Below are 17,818 nucleotides of genomic sequence, written 5' to 3'. Positions count from 1 at the left end.
TGAAGAAAATTTATATTTTTGAAATATTGTCCCATATATCTTTTGACTAACTTGAATGATTTTAGAGCTTTCCTGAAGACAAAGGGAACCAGTGTTCTGATTGAATTTACCAGCAGTCATTTTGGTCCTGAGGACCAGTGTGAAGGCAGGGACAAGTAAATAATTTCTGGTATTTAAATGAGTTTATCTCAATATGTGGGTTAATTCTAGGTGTCCTAAAACTGGTTTGGTTATACAAATATGTAACTAGACTAAAGGGAAAACCAAAGGTAATATAGAACCAGTGTTCAGAAAAATTGCAGGAAACTTTCTTTTTAAGGTAACAGCAGTAAAAATAAATAGGAACAGTATCAAGTGTGGTTTGGAAAATCCTGAACTTTTGACATTTGCTTTAGTGTTTAATTTTTCTTTTTTGCCCACAGTTTTTCAGCTTTGTAGAGTAACTTTGTTGTAAATGAAAATAAGATGAATGTTTTCTTATATTTCCATACAAAGATCAAAGAGAAGCCCCCCTTTGTTTTTTATTGGTAAGTATGGTTAGAAAGCTAGTTTTAAATAGGACAAGAGTATGTCTTTTGTGCATTTGATGATACCCTATTATTAAAAATGTGTAATAGTTTCAGAGTTGATGAAGGGTAGATGTATTTCCCTTAGGCTTTAAGCATCTAATATGATATAGTGATATTTTGAGTATTTATACCTAGTTATACTGAATTTGTTCCTTTTTATAAATCATACTTTAGAAATATTAATACATTCAACCATTAAAACATGTGGAGGTAGGATATGACAGTTTTAAAGTGTGCCCAAAAGAAAATGTTATAGAAAACACTTACATGATCTGAAGAAAGGTCTTTGTTCAGTGCCTTGAGCTTTAAATCTGCCTTTTCCTAGTTGATGCATTGACATAAGGTGTTTAGTGACATCATAATGATAGTGGTAGAAACTGGTGTGATTACATCAAGTACTAAGGTTTTCTGCTGCGGCTCTGAATTAGATGGACCTAAAAGTACTATGGTAACAATGAAACATAACTCTTTGGCCTAAACTCAGTTGGACATGTTCTTTTATAATAGGCGTTGGGGAGTGAGAGTGAATGACTACTTTAGTGATGACTTTTGTGAAATGAACTTGATTAGTATTTGGAATTCAGTCATTTCATGGCTTGAATGAAGCTGGTAAATTAATCTGAGGCCAGGCAATAAATGGTGAGTTGACAACCTCTATTGTCATGTTGTGAATATTCCTGTATGTTGAGAACAGAAAGGTTTTACAGAGTCATGATTTTTCTGACTAGATGAAATGTATGTGTTCTCTGAGAAAATGATGAATTCCTGAAGTTTCCTAGATAGTGTTTTACTGAGTGGTAGCTTAATTAGTTCCCTCAAATTGTGCGTTAAAAAAATGAAGAATGTAACCATCTAGGTAACTTCTAAAGCTACAATGAGATACTAATTATTATGACTACTTTAAGGATCTTCATATTTTGCACTGGCTAAATAATATTCTAAAAAGTGGAATTTGTTGTATAAAGGCATTCAAAAGTGGGAATGATCAACGTAGAAAGAACATCAAATTACTCTTCATACTAATGTTTTACTTCCGCTTTCTATTTTTCTTTACTTAAAAAAATCCGTTGTTGTTACTTAGCATAGTGCTTGGCACATAATAAGTACTTGGTAAGTGTTTGTGAGTCATTCTTTGAATAAATATTGTGTGGTAGGCATTGCACTAGGCCCCAGGGATACATCACTGAACAAGAAAGATAAGGTCCCAGCTCTAAGGGAGCTTACGTTCTAGTGGAGAGGAACAGTCTGTAAGTAAACTAACAACAAGATAATTCAGCTAGTGTTAAGTACTATGAAGAAAAGGAAACTGGGTGAGATGGCAGAGGATGGGCAGAGCTGCTTTGGGTAGGCTGGTTAAGGGAGTTCTCTCTGTTGAGGTAACATTGTGCTGAGACCTGGACGATGAGAAAGAAGGAGCGAGACATGAGTGGAGGTATGCTCAGGCAAAGGGTACAGCAAGAGCTCCAAGGTGAAAGTGAGTTTGGGAAGTTTGAGGAGTTTCAAAAGCCAGTGAGTCTAGAGCATAGCGAGCAGGGATGTGAGGTGAGGGAGGCCTGGTGATGTAAGGCATTGTGAGAAGTTGGAATTCTGTGCTGCAGGAGGAGAAGGTAGCTATGAAAGGGTAGGGGAGACGATTCTTCATCTTTTGACTCAGCACGCTGAGCGCCTGTGAGGCAGACATTGTTCTGTGTACTGGAGAAATGAAGCAGACTTTCATATCCTTGGTGTTTACAGATCACTGCTGGCTGTTTGGTGGGGGAAGAAATTGTGGAGGGGGAGGAGAAAGAATAGCAGTAGGGAAATGTTAATAGGTCATTGCAGTAATTAGGTGAGAGAGAATGGCTTGGATTACAGTGGTAAGATTGGATTTGGAGAAGAAAAGAGAATGGATTTGGAATATATTTGAGAAATCTGACGGGATTTACTGATGGCTTGAAGGTAGCACATGAGAGAAAGAGGAATCAAAGGTGATAGCGTGGTTTTGGCTTCAGTAATTATAATGGATGGTGGTGCCATTTCCTGAGATGGGTAAGAGTGTGAGGAAGATAAGTGGAATCAAAAGTTCTGTTTTGGACTACCTGGATCATATCCAGAGAACATGAAATCAATAATTCAAAAAGATATATGCACTCCTGTGTTCGTCACAGCATTAGTCATGATAGCCAAGAAGTGGAACCAATCCAAGTGCCCATCAATGGATGAATGGATACAGAAGATGTGGTATATATCTCCAGTGGAATACTACTCAGCCATAAAAAAGGACAAAATTGGTGCCATTTGTGACAACATGGATGGACTTTGAGGGTATTATGCTAAGCTAAATAGACAGAGAAAGACAAACACCGTATGATTTAATTTATATGTGGAAGATAAACAAACACATGGATAAGGAGAACAGATGAGTGGTTGCCAGAGGGGAAGAGGAGCTGGGGGGAGGGGAAAGGGATAAAGGGGCACGTATGTATGGTGACAGATAAAAACTGGCTGTTAGTAGTGAACACGATTTAGTCCATACAGAAAAAAATATAGTGATGTACACCTGACATTTACACAATGTTGTAAGCCAATATGACCTCCATAAAATAATTTTTTTAAAAAGTTCTATTTTGGCAGTGTGAAGTTTGAGATGCTGTTTAGTTGTTCAGGTGAGATGTTGGGTATACAAATCTGGAGCTTAGTAGGGAGATGGGGGAGATGGAGATAGGAGTTTGAGAGTTACCTGTGTATAAATGGTGTTTAAGGGTGATCACATGGAGAGTATAGAGAAGCCAGCAGAGATTTAAAATAAGACAGCAGAGGGCCAAGCTTGGGGACATTTAATGTTTTCTGGGCAGTTAGAGGAAGAGGAGCCATCCAGAGAGACTGAGGAGGAGGAGCCATTGAGGTAGGAGTGAAACCAGGAGAGTGCTGTATCCCAGAAGAGAGGAGACTGAAGAAAGGCGTGATCACCGCAGTCTGCTTCCAAGAGGCCTTGAAAGAGGAGCCAGAAGACAGTGGTCAGTGCTGCTGGCCAGTTTCAGTGAGAGACTCTAATCCAGTCAGTTCACTTCATTGCATAGAGAGTGATACAGAAGTGCTCAATCACTGTTTGAAGTGTTTTCTCCTTACCGGTTCTCAAGCTAAGGTTACCAACTGTGTGGGTCTGCGTGGGACTTTCAGCTTTAAAATTAGGGGAAGCATCTCCTGGGATGCCTTCAGTTGAACAGTGGCTGAGCCTTGCCTGGAGGACTCTGCCCAGGGCATCTGAACTGTATAAGTGTTCCTTCCCATCAGAATAGAAGGTTTTCTCAATTAGGGGACCTGACCTTCGTATTTAGTTTTGTTTCATGCTCTGGTCTGAGAATCTGCCTCGAAGTAGTAACTTGACCTTTATTTTTGTTTCTTTTCTCCTGTGATAAATTGTTCTAAGACTTCATTAGGTAGTGCTAAATTAGTTCAAGTTGTTGATGAGATTTTAAATTACTTCTAAAGAGAGTGAGTAAGATCAGGAACTTTGTTTTTATACCCTCTTTACATAGTAAGTATCAAGTAAATAAACTTGAAACTTTATTGATGCTACTTTTCAGTATAGCATCAGAGTTCTGAAATGAACTGTAGTTTTTAGTTATCCTTCTGGAAAAGAATGAGGTCAAAGATTTGGACTCAATTTCATGTAAAGTTTAAAGGTTTCTACAAGGGGGTTATATTACTCTTGTAGAGGCAGAGATTGTGTGTTTATCGACCATAAGAAATATATATTGCCTTGCCATGACATTACTGAAGCTTTTTCATTAATGCCGAGGCATTTCTCTCATTTTAGGAATAGTGTGCTAAAAAGTTTGATTAGAAATTAAGTTCTTTAATTTGGGGGAGATATTTATAAATTTTCTCAAAACTTTATTTTGGAATGTTTTAAACTAACCTCACCCTGACCCAACCTCATTTAAAGCTTTTACTTGTTATACTAGAAGGGAAAGTAAGGAAATTCAGAATCACATCTGAAAAAGAGTTTTATACCTTTTCGTGGTAATGTTTTCAAAGTTATTTACAGTAGTTAATGAATGAACTTCCAGATTTCTTTTTTTTTCCTCCCCAAAGCCCCCCGGTACATAGTTGTATATTGTAGTTGTAGGTTCTTCTAGTTCCTTTATATGGGACGCCGCCTCAATATGGCTTGATGAGTGGTGCCAGGTCTGCACCCAGGATCCAAACCAGCAAAACCGTGGGGTTTTCACACGCTGAAGTGGGGCATGTGAACTTAACCACTCAGCCATGGGGCCGGCCCCTAGGTTTCCTTTTTTTGTATTTAGAAAGCAAAGAATACTAGCTGTTGTTTACTTAAAATTCAGATTAAATTCTTAAATGCAAGAAAGCCAGTTAACTTAGATTGAGCTGGATTTTTTCCCCCAGTTTGATTGAGATATAGTTGATATATAACATTATATTAGTTTTTTATATTATATTTACAGTATACAGTATAATGATTTGATATATGTATATATTGGGAAATGATTACCACAATAAGTTTAGTTAACATCCATCACTGCACAGTTATAGTTTTTTTCTTGTAATGAGAACTTTTAAGATTTACTCTCTTAGCAACTTTCAAAAAATACAATATAGTGTTGTTAACTATAGTCACTATGCTGTCCATTACATCCCCGGAACTTATTTATCTAGTAACTGGAAGTTTGTGCTCTGTGACTACCTTCATCCATTTCCCCCACCCTACTCCTGCCCTTGGAACCACCAGTCTGTTCTCTGTTCCTTCTAGTTAGGTTTTGTTAGATTCCACATATAAGGGAGAGTACAGTATTTGCCTTTCTCTGTCTGGCCTATTTCACTTAGCATAATGCTTTCAAGGCCCATCCGTCTTGTCACAAATGGCAGGATTTCCTTTTTTATGGATGAATGGTATTCTGTTGTATTTAAACACCACGTTTTCTTTATCCATTCATCTGTTGATGGAAACTTAGGTTGTTTCCATGTCTTGGCTATTGTAAATAATGCAGCAGTGAACATGGGGGTGCACATGTCTCTTTGAGACAGTGATTTCATTTTCTTTGGATATATACCCAGAAGTGGAATTGCTGGATCATATGGTAGTTCTGTTTTTAGTTTCTTGAGAAATCTTCATACTGTTTGCCATAGTGACTGCACCAATCTACATTCCCACCAACAGTGCACAAGGGTTCCCTTTTTCCCACATTCTCGACAGCATTTGTTATTTCATGTCTTTTTGATGACAGCCATTCTAATAGGTGTGAGGTGATATCTCATTGTGGTTTTGATTTGAATTTCCCTAATGGTTAGTGATGTTGAGCACCTTTTCATGTACTGGTTGGCCAGTTGTACGTTTTCTTTGGAAAAATATCTGTTCAGTTTCTCTGCCCATTTTTTAGTCAGATTGTTTTTTTGCTATTGAGTTGTGTGAGTTCTTTATGTATATTGGATATTAACTCCTTATCTGATACATGGTTTGCAAAGATTTCTCCCGCTTGGTAGGTTGCCTTTTCATTTTGTTGATGATTTCCTTTGCTCTGCAGAAGCTCTTTACTTTGATATAGTCTTGCTTGTTTATTTTTGCTTTGTTGCCTTTGCTTTTGGTGTCAAATCCAAAAAGTCTTTGCCAAGACCAATGTCAAGGAGCTTACTCCTCGTGTTTTCTTCTAGGAATTTTATGATTTCAGGTCTTGTGTTCCAGTTTTTAACCCATTTTGAGTTGATTTTTGTGCATGGTATAAGGTAGGGGTCCAGTTTCATTCTTTTGCATGTGGCTGTCTAGTTTTCCCCACACCATTTATTGAAGAGACTGTCCTTTCCCCACTGTATATTTTTGGCTCCTTTGTAGTAAATTAATTGACCATATATGTATGATTTTGTTTCTAGGCCCTTATTCTGTTCCATTGGTCTATGTGTCTGTTTTTATGCCTGGCACTTTTTTTATATCTTTACATGTTAATTCATTCAATTATCATGACAATTGTATAAGATAGGTACCATATTTTTTTTCTCCTTTACATATGAAGAGACTGGGACACAGATTGGCGAAGTGAGTTACTCAAGGTCTACTTCTAAGAAGAGGTGGTACAGAACTTGAATTCAGGCAGCCTGGTTTCACAGTCCACATTCTTTTCCACTAAGCTATACTATTAATTTTGTAATAAAAGAAAAAAACTAAAACTATTAGTCATTTACCCTGGAGATAAACAGTGCTAAAATGGAGCGGAGCACATAACGTAAGTGGGATAAGGAACATAAATATTGCTATATTAAGTTTCTTCCATATTAGGTAGTTATTTACCAGTGTAGTATAGTATTTTCTGGGTTTTTTCCTGCTTACTATTAATTTGAATATTTTTTGTGTGTTTCAATGTTTCATGTAATTTTTTGTGACTTTTTTGCATTTTTTACCCTATTGGAGATTGTTTCCCCATGTTTATTAGGAATTTTGGCCATCAGCCCCTCAAACCATTTATAACTATTAATAATATTTTTAGCTGCTTTGGAAAATATTTACTGACCTTTAAATAGATACTTAAATGCAAGCTGGCTCAAGGGATGGTTTAAAATCTCCTGGATTTTAAAACAGGCAACAACCATCAAAAAAACTCTTTTAATCCTTCTTCTAAAGGGAAGAATATTTTTTAGATCTAATTATAAGACTTCCAAAATTTTAATTTTGTACCATGAACATTTATTGGGTACCTACTGATAATAGTGACTACATTTATTGAGAGGCTGCCTAACTGTGCAGTTCTGTGTTAGAGACTAAAAAAACCCAAAAGCCTTTAACCGTTACCAGTTTGGTGAGGGAGAAGAAAGTCAGATACATACAGCTTAATATAATTTAGTAAATATTGTTATGGAATTTTGACTGTGATATTTTGGAAGAGCACAAAGTAGTAGTTATTTAGTACCACCTGGAGAAATCAGAGAAAACATTTAGAGCCAGTTAATTCTGACCTGGGACTCTTAAAGGAGATAGGGAAGGGAATTGCTTGGAGTCATGAAAGAACCTGACTGGTTTAGAGGCCGTGACTAGGTATGTGTGTCTAGGGTGTTTGTAAGGGGACCTGGGAGAGGGGGCAGGGGCAGCAAAGTATTAGAAAATGAGGTTGCCACTGGGTGAGGAACTTTGGCAAACTTTAGGAGTTTGAGTTTTATTTGATATGCAGTAAGGACCCCACAGACCTATGTAAGCAGGAGAATGGCAAATATATTTGATTTTAAGATGGTGATTCTGACAGGGTAGAGGCTGGCTTGGGTGAAGTTAGTCCAGCAGGAGGTCCTTGCAGCAGTCCAGCCAAAATGTATGATCTGTGACAGTGGGCATGGTGAAGCGAGATCTAATTCAGCTAATACTTCTGAAGTGGACTGAAGGGTTTCAGAAACTGATTAGATGTATGGGTTAAGGAAAAGAGATTGTTGTTGTTGTATTCCCTGGATTTGTTCCTTTTTAGCTTTGTTGTACATTGATTTCTATTGACAGTAGAATTGGGGCAGTTGAAGGCCACCCTTCTGAACTTTGTGCGAAAGTACTTTGTACTTATTAACATTGCAGAGATGTTAAAATGTGAGATATGTGCATCTCATGTCATATAAGGGCAAACGAGCTTTGATATTTTCTGTTCTGTTCTATTTTATTTTAAAAGATTGGTCTCAGTCCACTGAATGGGAGATAACCTGCATTTTTAAAAACACTGCAGTGTTTATTCATGATTTGTAGTATATATTCAGCTTTTTATGTAAAAGTCTAAGTCTGCTTTGTCAGTGGTGTTATTTTTATTTTCTTCTGGCTTAGAGGTGTCATTTAAAAAATTCAGTAAGATTACTTGTTCTTCTAAGTGCAGTTACAGATATATTAACATACTGTGGAAGACTTGATGTATGCATTTTTGCTTTCAGTTGAAAAAAAAGCTTCAGAAAGAAAGTAAAATATGATAGGTTACTTCTTCATTTGCTGTTGATCTTTCTATATTTCCAGTATGAGAAAGAAATTTTTAATGTTATCCCTGGGGATTCACTATTCTATTTAAAAGAACTGAAATTGGTATTAAAAAATGAAACAGTCTGTCTTCCAAAGAGAAATTCCAATATGTGGTGTCTTGGGATCTTTGCTACTTTTTGTTCTTGAGAGCAATGATTTTATACATTCAGTTGCTTTAACGTGAAAGGACTTAGGTAAGACTTTATTGTTATTGATCACTGAGCCTTATTTTAAGTTTTTTTTTTTTTTTTTAAAGTGCGTAGCACTTCTCTGGAATTGAGTGGCTTCCATTTCAGCAGCATGGTCTAACTATTGTGTGAGAGAATTTTCCTTAGTATATCACCTAGTGAGTATATTTCACATCTGGTTCTTACTGCTGTGTGATTCTGGATTGACTTGTTAGAGGCAAGACATGTCATTCTTCTCAGACTGAATTTATTCAATCTAAAAGATCAGAATGTCTTTTATTCATGACATTTGTTAATTATCTTCAGCGTTCTAAGCACATAAAATACTTTGGATATTTTAAAAAAGGAAGTATTTATATTTAAAGGTTAAGACAAATGGGAGTTCAGGATGGAGGAGATCAACTTGGATAGATAAGTCTATCATTTTATTATGTTTCTGTCATTTTGGGAAACCTGAATGAATTGCTTTGCTTTTTTTAAAAGGAAAGTTTAGCAAAAATAAGATCACTGTGGTACCTTCATAAGCAAATTAAAATATCTTACTGATTTAAAAGAATAACATACTATTCTGAGTAGAACATGTTTCTCCATTGATTGATCCAGTGATTTGTTATGTGATTGGACTTGATATCTGCTTCCTTCCTTTAGAGCTCTTTTGATGAGGATACTTTCGTAGAATCTTTTGTCAACTTATATGAGTTGTATGTTTCCCCAGTAGAATGTCCCACAGCTTTAAAGAGCTTTGTAATTTTTTTCATCTAATGACAAAGTTAATTGTGGTATTATTGAAATGGACTTGTAGCTGTCAACCAAAACAAAGAGCCAGTCTGTCTAAGTTTTTTATTTTGAATTTGAAGAATTTTTTTTCCTTCAAGTTTATAGATCTAATTCATTTTGTGTACATTAACAGCCAGTTTTGTACTTTTGAACATTTAAAAAGTTATGGCAGTTTGATTTATATGTTAGATTGTATCCATTTTGTTCCAAATTAGGCCAAATAAGTTTATGTACTCATTCCAGGAAAAAATATCTCTGAAGACTTTCATTTTTAGTTATTTAGCACCGGTATAGGATAATTAAGAGGTGCTTAAATGATAAGTACATTATGGGGTAGTGGTAGGAGCTAAGCATTTAAAAAAATAAACTTTTTTTCCTAATTATTAAAATAAACTATAATAATTACAAGAAAAATAAAAGCATAAAGGTCAAAGAAATGTTCAATAATCCTGCCATCCAGAGAAAACTACTAGTAGTGTTTTGTTGCATTCCTTTGCAATTGCTCTGTGCATTCTTTCTGTGTATATTTGAATCTTTACTGTATGCTGGCTGCAGCACTGAGTAAGATTTGGAACACATGGTCTTTGCCCCCGATGAGCATTTCTACAGTCTAGGAGGAGGACAAATACCTGGACAGGTAACTTCAGATTTATGTGGTGGGTGCTAAGCTAGAGATGGGCAAAAAAGAGTTTAGAGAATTCCTAGACAACTTGAAATCTGAGGTTATTTGTGAATTTCTCATTTATTAAATTTTGTCTTGTTAGATTGACAATATAAGCATTTTATACTTTTAGATCTTTTTCTTTATTTTAATGGCTAAGATTCTGTTCCCTTCTCCCTTTTGGGTTTATTTATAGTTGTTCCTTATTAGAAATAATGCGTAAGGAACATTCTATAACTCCACTCCCCTAAATTTTGGATTATTTCTTTTTTTTTCTTTAGCTTTATGGAGGTATAATTGACAAATGAGATTGTAATGCATTAAAGTATAGACATGATGATTTTATATACATATACATTGTGAAACGATTCTCACCAGAGTTAGTTAACACATCTATCACCTTACATATTTACTTTTTTTTTTAAGGTGAGAATACTTAAGTTCTACTGTCAGCAAATTTCAAGTATACAAAACAGTGTTAACTATAGTCGTCTTATTCTACATTAGATTCTCAGACTCACTGATCTTATAAGTGAAAGTTTGTGCCCTAGCAGCTTCTCCCTATTTCCCCTACTCCCCAGACCCTGGCAACCACCATTCTTCTCCCTTTGAGTTCATCTTTTGTTTTTTAATTCCATATATGTTATATATACATTACAGTATTTGTCTTTGTCTTTGTCTTATTTCACTTAACATAATGCCCTTCAGGTTCATCTGTGTTGTTGCAAATGGCAGGATTTCCTTTTTTTATGGCTGAATAATATTCTGATTTATGTATATATCATATCTTCTTTATCCATCCATTGATGAATACTTAGGTTGTTTCTATACTTTGGCTGTTGTAAATAATGCTTCAGTGAACGTGGAAGTACAGATATTCTCTTCGAGATAGTTATTTTGTTTCTTTTGGATATATACCCAGAAGGTGAATTGCTGGATCATATTGTAGTTCTATTTTTAGTTTCTTGAGGAACCTCCATACTGTTTTCCACAGTGACTGTACCAGTTTACATTCCCACCAGCAGTGCACAAGTGTTCCCTTTCTCCTCACTAGCATTTGTTATTGGTTATCTTTTTGATAACAGCTATCCTAACAGGTGTGAGGTGATATCTCATTGTGGTTTTGATTTGAATTATCATGATATTAGTGCTGTTGAGCACCTTTTATGTACCTCATGGCCATTTGTATGTCTTCCTTGGAAAAATGTCTGTTCAGGTCCTTTGCCCGTTTTTTAATTAAAATTTTTTTTTTAAGTTGAGTTGTATGAATTTCTTATATTTGGGATGTTAACTCCTTATCAGATATATGATTTACCATTTCATAGTCTTTTCATTTTTTTGATGGTTTCTTTTGCTGTGCAGAAGCTTTTTAGTTTGAGGTAGCTTTTTCTTTTGTTGTCTTTGTTTTTGGTGTCAAATCCAAAAAAATCATTGCCAAGACCAATATCAAAGAGCTTACCCGCTTCATTTTCTTCTAGGAGTTTTATGGTTTGAGGTCTTATGTTCAAGTCTTTGATCCATTTTGAGTTGATTTTCATGTATAGTGTAAGATGGGGGTCCAGTTTCATTCTTTTGCATGTGGTTGTATAGTTTTCCCAACACCATTGAGACTGTCCTTTCTCCATTGTATATTCTTGGCTCTTTTGTAGTAAATCAGTCGACCATATATGCATGGGTTTATTTCTGGGCCCCTATTCTGTTCCATTGATCTATGTCTCTGTTTTTATGCCAATCCTATATTGTTTTGATTACTATAACTTTATAGTATAGTTTGAAGTCAGGAAGTTTGATGCCTCTAGCTTTGTTCTTTCTCAGGTTTGCTTTGGCTCTTTGGGATCTTTTGTGGTTCTGTATAAAGTTTAGGATTTTTTTTTCTGTTTCTGTGAAAAATGTCATTTGAATTTTGGCAGGGATTACATTGAATCTGTAGATTCTTTTGTCTAATATGGCTATTTTAGCAATATTAATTCTTCCAGTCATTGAGCATGGAATATCTTTCCATTTATTTTTGTCGTCTTCCGTTTCTTTCATCAGTGCATTACAGTTTTTGATGTACACATCTTTTACCTCCTTGTTTTAATTTATTCCTAAATATTTTAGTTCTTTTTGATGCAATTGTAAGTGGGATTATTTTCTTAACCTCTCTTTCCAATAGTTTGTTGTTGGTGTATAGAAGCACAACTGATTTTTTTTTTTTTTTTTTTTAAGGAAGATCGACACTGAGCTAACATCTATGCCCATCTTACTCTATTTTATATGCGGGATGCCTGCCACAGCATGGCTTGATAAGCAGTGCATAGGTCTGTGCCCAGGATCTGAACTGGCAAACCCTGGGCCACCAAAGTGGAGTGCATGAACCCAACCACTATACCACTGGGCCAGCACCAAAACACAACTGATTTTTGTATGTTGCTTTTGTATCCAGCTTTGCTGAATTTGTTGATTAGTTCTAATGGTGTTTTGGTAGAGTCTTTAGGGTTTTCTATATGTATCATGTCGTCTGCGAATAGAAACAGTTTTACTTCTTCCTTTCCAATTTGGATGCCTTTTATTTATTTTTCTTACCTAATTGCTCTGGCTAGGACTTCAAGTACTATGTTAAGTAGAAGTGGTACGAGTAGGCATCTTTCTCTTGTATCTGACCTTAGAGTAAAAGCTTTCAATTTTTCACTGCTGAGTATGATACTAACTGTGGGCTTGTCATATATGGCCTTTATTGTGTTGAGGTATGTTCCCTCTGTACCCAGTTTGTTGACAGTTCTTGTCTTGAAAGGATGTTGAATTTTGTCAGATAATTTTTTGGCATCTGTTGAGATGCTCATATAATTTTTATCCTTTATTCTGTTAATGTTTTTATTTGTATATGTTGAACCATTCTTGCATCCCTAGAATAAATCCCACTTGATTGTAGTGTATGATTCTTTTATCGTGCTATTGAATTTGGTTTGTTAGTATTTTGTTAAGGATTTCTGCATCTGTCTTTATCAGGGATATTGACTTGTAGTTTTCTTGTCTTGTAGTGTGCTTATCTGGCTTTGATATCAAGGTAATGATGGCCTCTTAAAAGGAGTTTGGAAGTGTTCTCTCCTCTACTATTTTTGAAGTAGTTTGAGAAGGATTGAAATTAATTCTTTTTTAAGTGTTTGGTAGAATTCTCCAGTGAAGCCATCTAGTCCTGAACATTTCTTTTTTGGGAGATTTTTGGTTATTGATTCAATGTCCTTGCTAGTGATTGGCTTGCTTAGATTTTCCATATCTTCATGATTCAGTCTTGGTAGGTTATATGTTTCTAGGAATTTATCTTTTTCTTCTAAGTTGTCCAATTTGTTGACGTACAGTTGTTCATAAAAGTTTCTTATGATCCTTTGTATTTCTCTGTGATCAGTTGGAATGTCTCCTTTTTCATTTATGATTTTACTTACTTGAAATTTCTCTCCCTTTTTTTTAATTGTCAGGCATGTCAATTTTGTTTATCTTTTCAAAACACCAGTTCTTTGTTTTGTTGATCTTTTCTATTTCCTTTCAGTATTTCTTTCATTTATTTCCACCCTGATCCTTTTTATTTCCTTTCTTCTAACTTTGGGCTTAGTTTGTTCTTCTTTTTATAGTTTCTTAAGGTGTAAAGTTAGATGGTTTATTTGAGCTCTTTCTTTTTCTTTTTCTTAATGTTAGCATTTACCACTATAAACTTGCATCTTAGAACTGCTTTCACATCCTTTAAGTTTTGGTATTTTGTGTTTTCATTGTCATTTGTCTCAAGATATTTTTTGATTTCCCTTTTGATTTCTTCTTTGATCCACTGGTTGTTTAGGAGCATGTTGTTTAATTTCCATATGTTTGTGAATTTTCCAGTTTTCTTCTTGTAATTGATTTCTAGTTTCATACCATTGTGGTATGAATTGAGTTTACATATCTTGATTACAGCTGGTTCCTAATCTCAGAATCAAATGTTAATGTAATCTGCAAATCAATATAAATAATTTCCAGTGTTTTTCCCTATAAGATGATAGTATATAATAATAATATCATCATCATCATCACTAGTGATAGAGTAAATGGTCCTGTAATGTATTTGTTCTTTTAGTAAAACATTATAGTCAATGTTAACCTTTAAGGATAGAGCTCCCTGAAAGCTCCTTTTCTGGATATGTAAATGTACAACCTCTTCTCCAACCATGGAATCATACTATATATGCAGCTATGTAAAATGCTTCTCTCCCACACATACTTAATTTTTTGGATGCCATTACATGTTAAAAAAATAGGTTAGTAAAAAATTATTCTTAGCACTTGAATATTAACTAATTTACAGATATCTATTTTGTTTCTAGGCATTTATTTATTTTAAGCAGTGCTGTCAAGAATGTCCTTGTGTTTATATATTTTTATACTTCTCTGATTACTTTTTTAGGATAAATTCCTAGTAGGTCTCATCTATGTTAAATTTAGGTACCTGTTCCCAGATGCCCTAATTTAGAAAGTTTGTGTCAGTTTATTTGCCCACAAAACTAGATGAATATTCCCTGCACTTTGACATCAATTTTTCAAATATTTGCCAATAATATTTAATATGATGTAATTTAAGAAGTCTGAAAACTTTGTTTTTTTCATTTCTTTCATTATTACTGAGATTGGATGTCTTTTCATATCTTTATCATTTACATGTACTCCCAGCCTATTTATGCTATTTTCTGGGTATTGCTAAAAAAATATTTCTCCAACTGATAGGTTTGTACTTGGGAGAGAAAGTAGCGGGCCTGTTTCCCTTTTTGATAACAGTTTAGACAAGACTTTGAGTTCATTTAGGTGGGATGTTAAGCTGATTGAAGAAAACATTTTGGTGTAGACTATAGATGGATCAGAGTTAGAGCAGGCCTGGTGATGGAGTACCTTAACTGGGTGCTTTAATATAATGCGTCTTTAATCAGATAAATTAAGATAAATCTCATTCTGAGAGAGGTCTAGAATCTACAGAGATTTAAGTGGTTGTTGTGGACCAGAGAAGACAAAAGTGTCCCTTTGGCTAATTTTTTAAAATCTTGAGTTAATTTAAATGTATATGGACTTTAAGGCTACTTATATACTTCATATATTTATAAAACCCAAAGAAATTTAACTTATAAAGTATATGTAAATAAAACCTCAAAATAATATTAATGTGGCATAATATTTTATTAAAACTAAATCTTTAATGTTGGGATTAATATGGTAGAAAATAGCTTCAGGTCTGGTTTTATTAATGTTTTTGTATTTTGTTTTAGTATTAATACAGAGAATGATTATTCTTAAAAGTGTGGTAAAAATCATGTAATTAATTTTACGGACATGTTTGTCATTTGCTGATCCTTAGTTTAAACTACTAGAAGGCACTCCTCGCATGCCAATTTCAGTAGTGTGTCACATGATAATGCTATAAAAATGTCTTGTTTCACATCATGATGTTTAGTGCCCAATATGTCATTTGCCGTTTACTTAAAGGTAGCTGCAATTACAAACATAAAACACAAATGGGGGCATTGAAATTATATGAGGATAAATCTGTTTTAAGGTAGCTATACAGACAGACACAGTGGCATTCAAATTAGGTGGAAATAATCTGCTTTAAGGTAGCTATTCAGATAATCTCTAACGCGCTTACTAATTTTTTAAGGATGTCATTGAAATGAAGGCCCAAAATGCTTGTAGAGAACTTCTGCAGGCTCCAATTTGAGAATGACTGTGTTAGCCATAAAAAAGATATGTGCTTCTATTGGTTTTATATAAAATTCAGTAGATTTAAAATTGCTCTTTCAAATTTCTGTAAAGATTTCTAAATGCTTATTCTTTTTTTCTGCACCTAACTTTCATGAACTAGTAATAAATAGTTCACAGACCAACACTGGTCCACTTTGAGTGGCATTGTAATAGATAATAAGAGAATGAAGTGAGCAAAAAAGGTAAAATGCTGGATAAATCAGAAAAAGACAAAAATTAAGTCAAAATGGACAAGATAAATGAAAATAAAGATTGAGAGACTGTTGAAAAGTAATAAACTAGCTAAAAAATAAGGATTTAATATAACTCAAAAGGGAAAATTGAGCAAAGAGCCAGGAAGATGCTGTGGTGTTAGACTTTTATCAAAAGATAACTGAAGAAATAAAATCAATTAAAATAATGCAAAATAATTTTGAATTTTAAGTGATAAAGGTATAGTAGAAAAAAATAGAATTTTTTCATCCTCCATAAGCACATTCTTCTTATATTACCATGCAATATGATACAATTAGACTTTCCTGAGCCCCACTTCCAAGCTAATGCCTGTGTATGGGATCTCAGATGCCTACCCATCAAATATTCCAGAGCAGGGTGCTGACATTTCCAGATAGGTAGATGATAGATTTGACATTTTAAATAGGACGGCAGTACATGTTTAAAGTTCAGTACTCAAAGTAGAAAACAGAATCTTTCAGCCAGAGGAAGCTGCTAAATCAGCATCGAATTGATATGTGAGCAATAGATGTTTACTTGTTGAATCTTAGATATCATTGATCTGTTATAATTTTTTTTGTGTAGAAAACTTTTTATGCTTTATACGTATTTTTCACAAGGGCGAAAAAGGATATCTTCTGCCTACTCATAGACATTATAATGTGTTAACTTTTGCATATTTTCCTTTGTAGGCCCAGATTATTCTTCATCAGCATGGTTACCTGGTAATGAACCCTTGTGGCAGGCCACAAGTGTTCCATCTAACCATCGAAATAACCATATCAGGAGACATAGTATAGCTTCTGACAGTGGCGACACCGGCATTGGAACTTCCTGTTCTGACAGCGTGGAAGGTGAGCTAAGATTCTTAATGTTTAGACATGACTCTTTGGAGAGTGGTTGTGATTGTGAACATTCAAGGGATGTGTTTTATTGTTCCAAACTAAGAAACTATAAAGTAATATTTAAATATTTGATAATGTTCTGTGTTGTTGTATATCAAAGGAAATTGTCCTAGGGTCATATTAGTTTTTCCTTCATTCACTTTAACTAAACTTTTTATTTTGAGATAGTTGTAGATCATCATGCAATTTTAAGAAATAGTCCAGAGATTTTACATACCCTTTATTCAGTCTTTCCCCACCCCACCACATGATAGTATCTTGGAACACTATAGTTGGGTATCATGACGAGGGTATTGGCATTGATAGAGTCAAAATACAGAACATTTCTGTCATTATAATATACCTCATGTTGCCTACAGCGTCTTCCCTCCAAACTCTGGGAAACCACTAATCTATTCTCCGTTTCTATAATTTTGTCATTTCAGGGAAGCTATATATAAATGGATTCATATGATATGTAACCCTTTGGAACTGTTTTCTTTCCTCTGGAGAGTCATCCAGGTTGTTGTATGTATCAATAGTTCATTCCTTTTTATTGCTGAGTAGTATTCAGCAATTTAGTGTTAGACCATATTTGCTTAACCATTCACCCATTGAAAGACATCTGGGTTGTTTCTGGTTTTTGACTATGAGGAGTAAAGCTGTTATAAACATTTGTGTACAGATTTTGGTGTGAACATAATGTCTTCATTTCTCTGCAGTAAATGCTCAGGAGCACAACTGCTGGTTGTAGGGTAGTTTCTTATTTAGTTTTTAAAGATACTGTAACACTGTTTTCCAGA

General features: G+C 34.7%; 1 protein-coding gene across 4 annotated transcripts in view; it reads left to right on the top strand.

The window, feature by feature from the left end:
* Positions 1-17,818, top strand: part of CEP85L (centrosomal protein 85 like) — a 212,838-nt gene that overhangs the window by 52,627 nt on the left and 142,393 nt on the right. For 3 of the 4 annotated variants that reach the window (XM_070496098.1, XM_014866119.3, XM_014866121.3), the window contains one exon: positions 16,824-16,985. In XM_070496098.1, coding sequence (XP_070352199.1) covers positions 16,824-16,985 — 162 coding nt within the window. Of the gene's footprint in view, positions 1-16,823; positions 16,986-17,461; positions 17,544-17,818 lie in introns of all 4 variants that reach the window. The other variant, XM_070496099.1, reaches the window with a different exon arrangement.

This window comes from Equus asinus, chromosome 24 (assembly GCF_041296235.1).
Source record: "Equus asinus isolate D_3611 breed Donkey chromosome 24, EquAss-T2T_v2, whole genome shotgun sequence".
NCBI lineage: Eukaryota > Metazoa > Chordata > Mammalia > Perissodactyla > Equidae > Equus > Equus asinus.
This window is presented reverse-complemented; position numbering and strand designations above follow the sequence as displayed.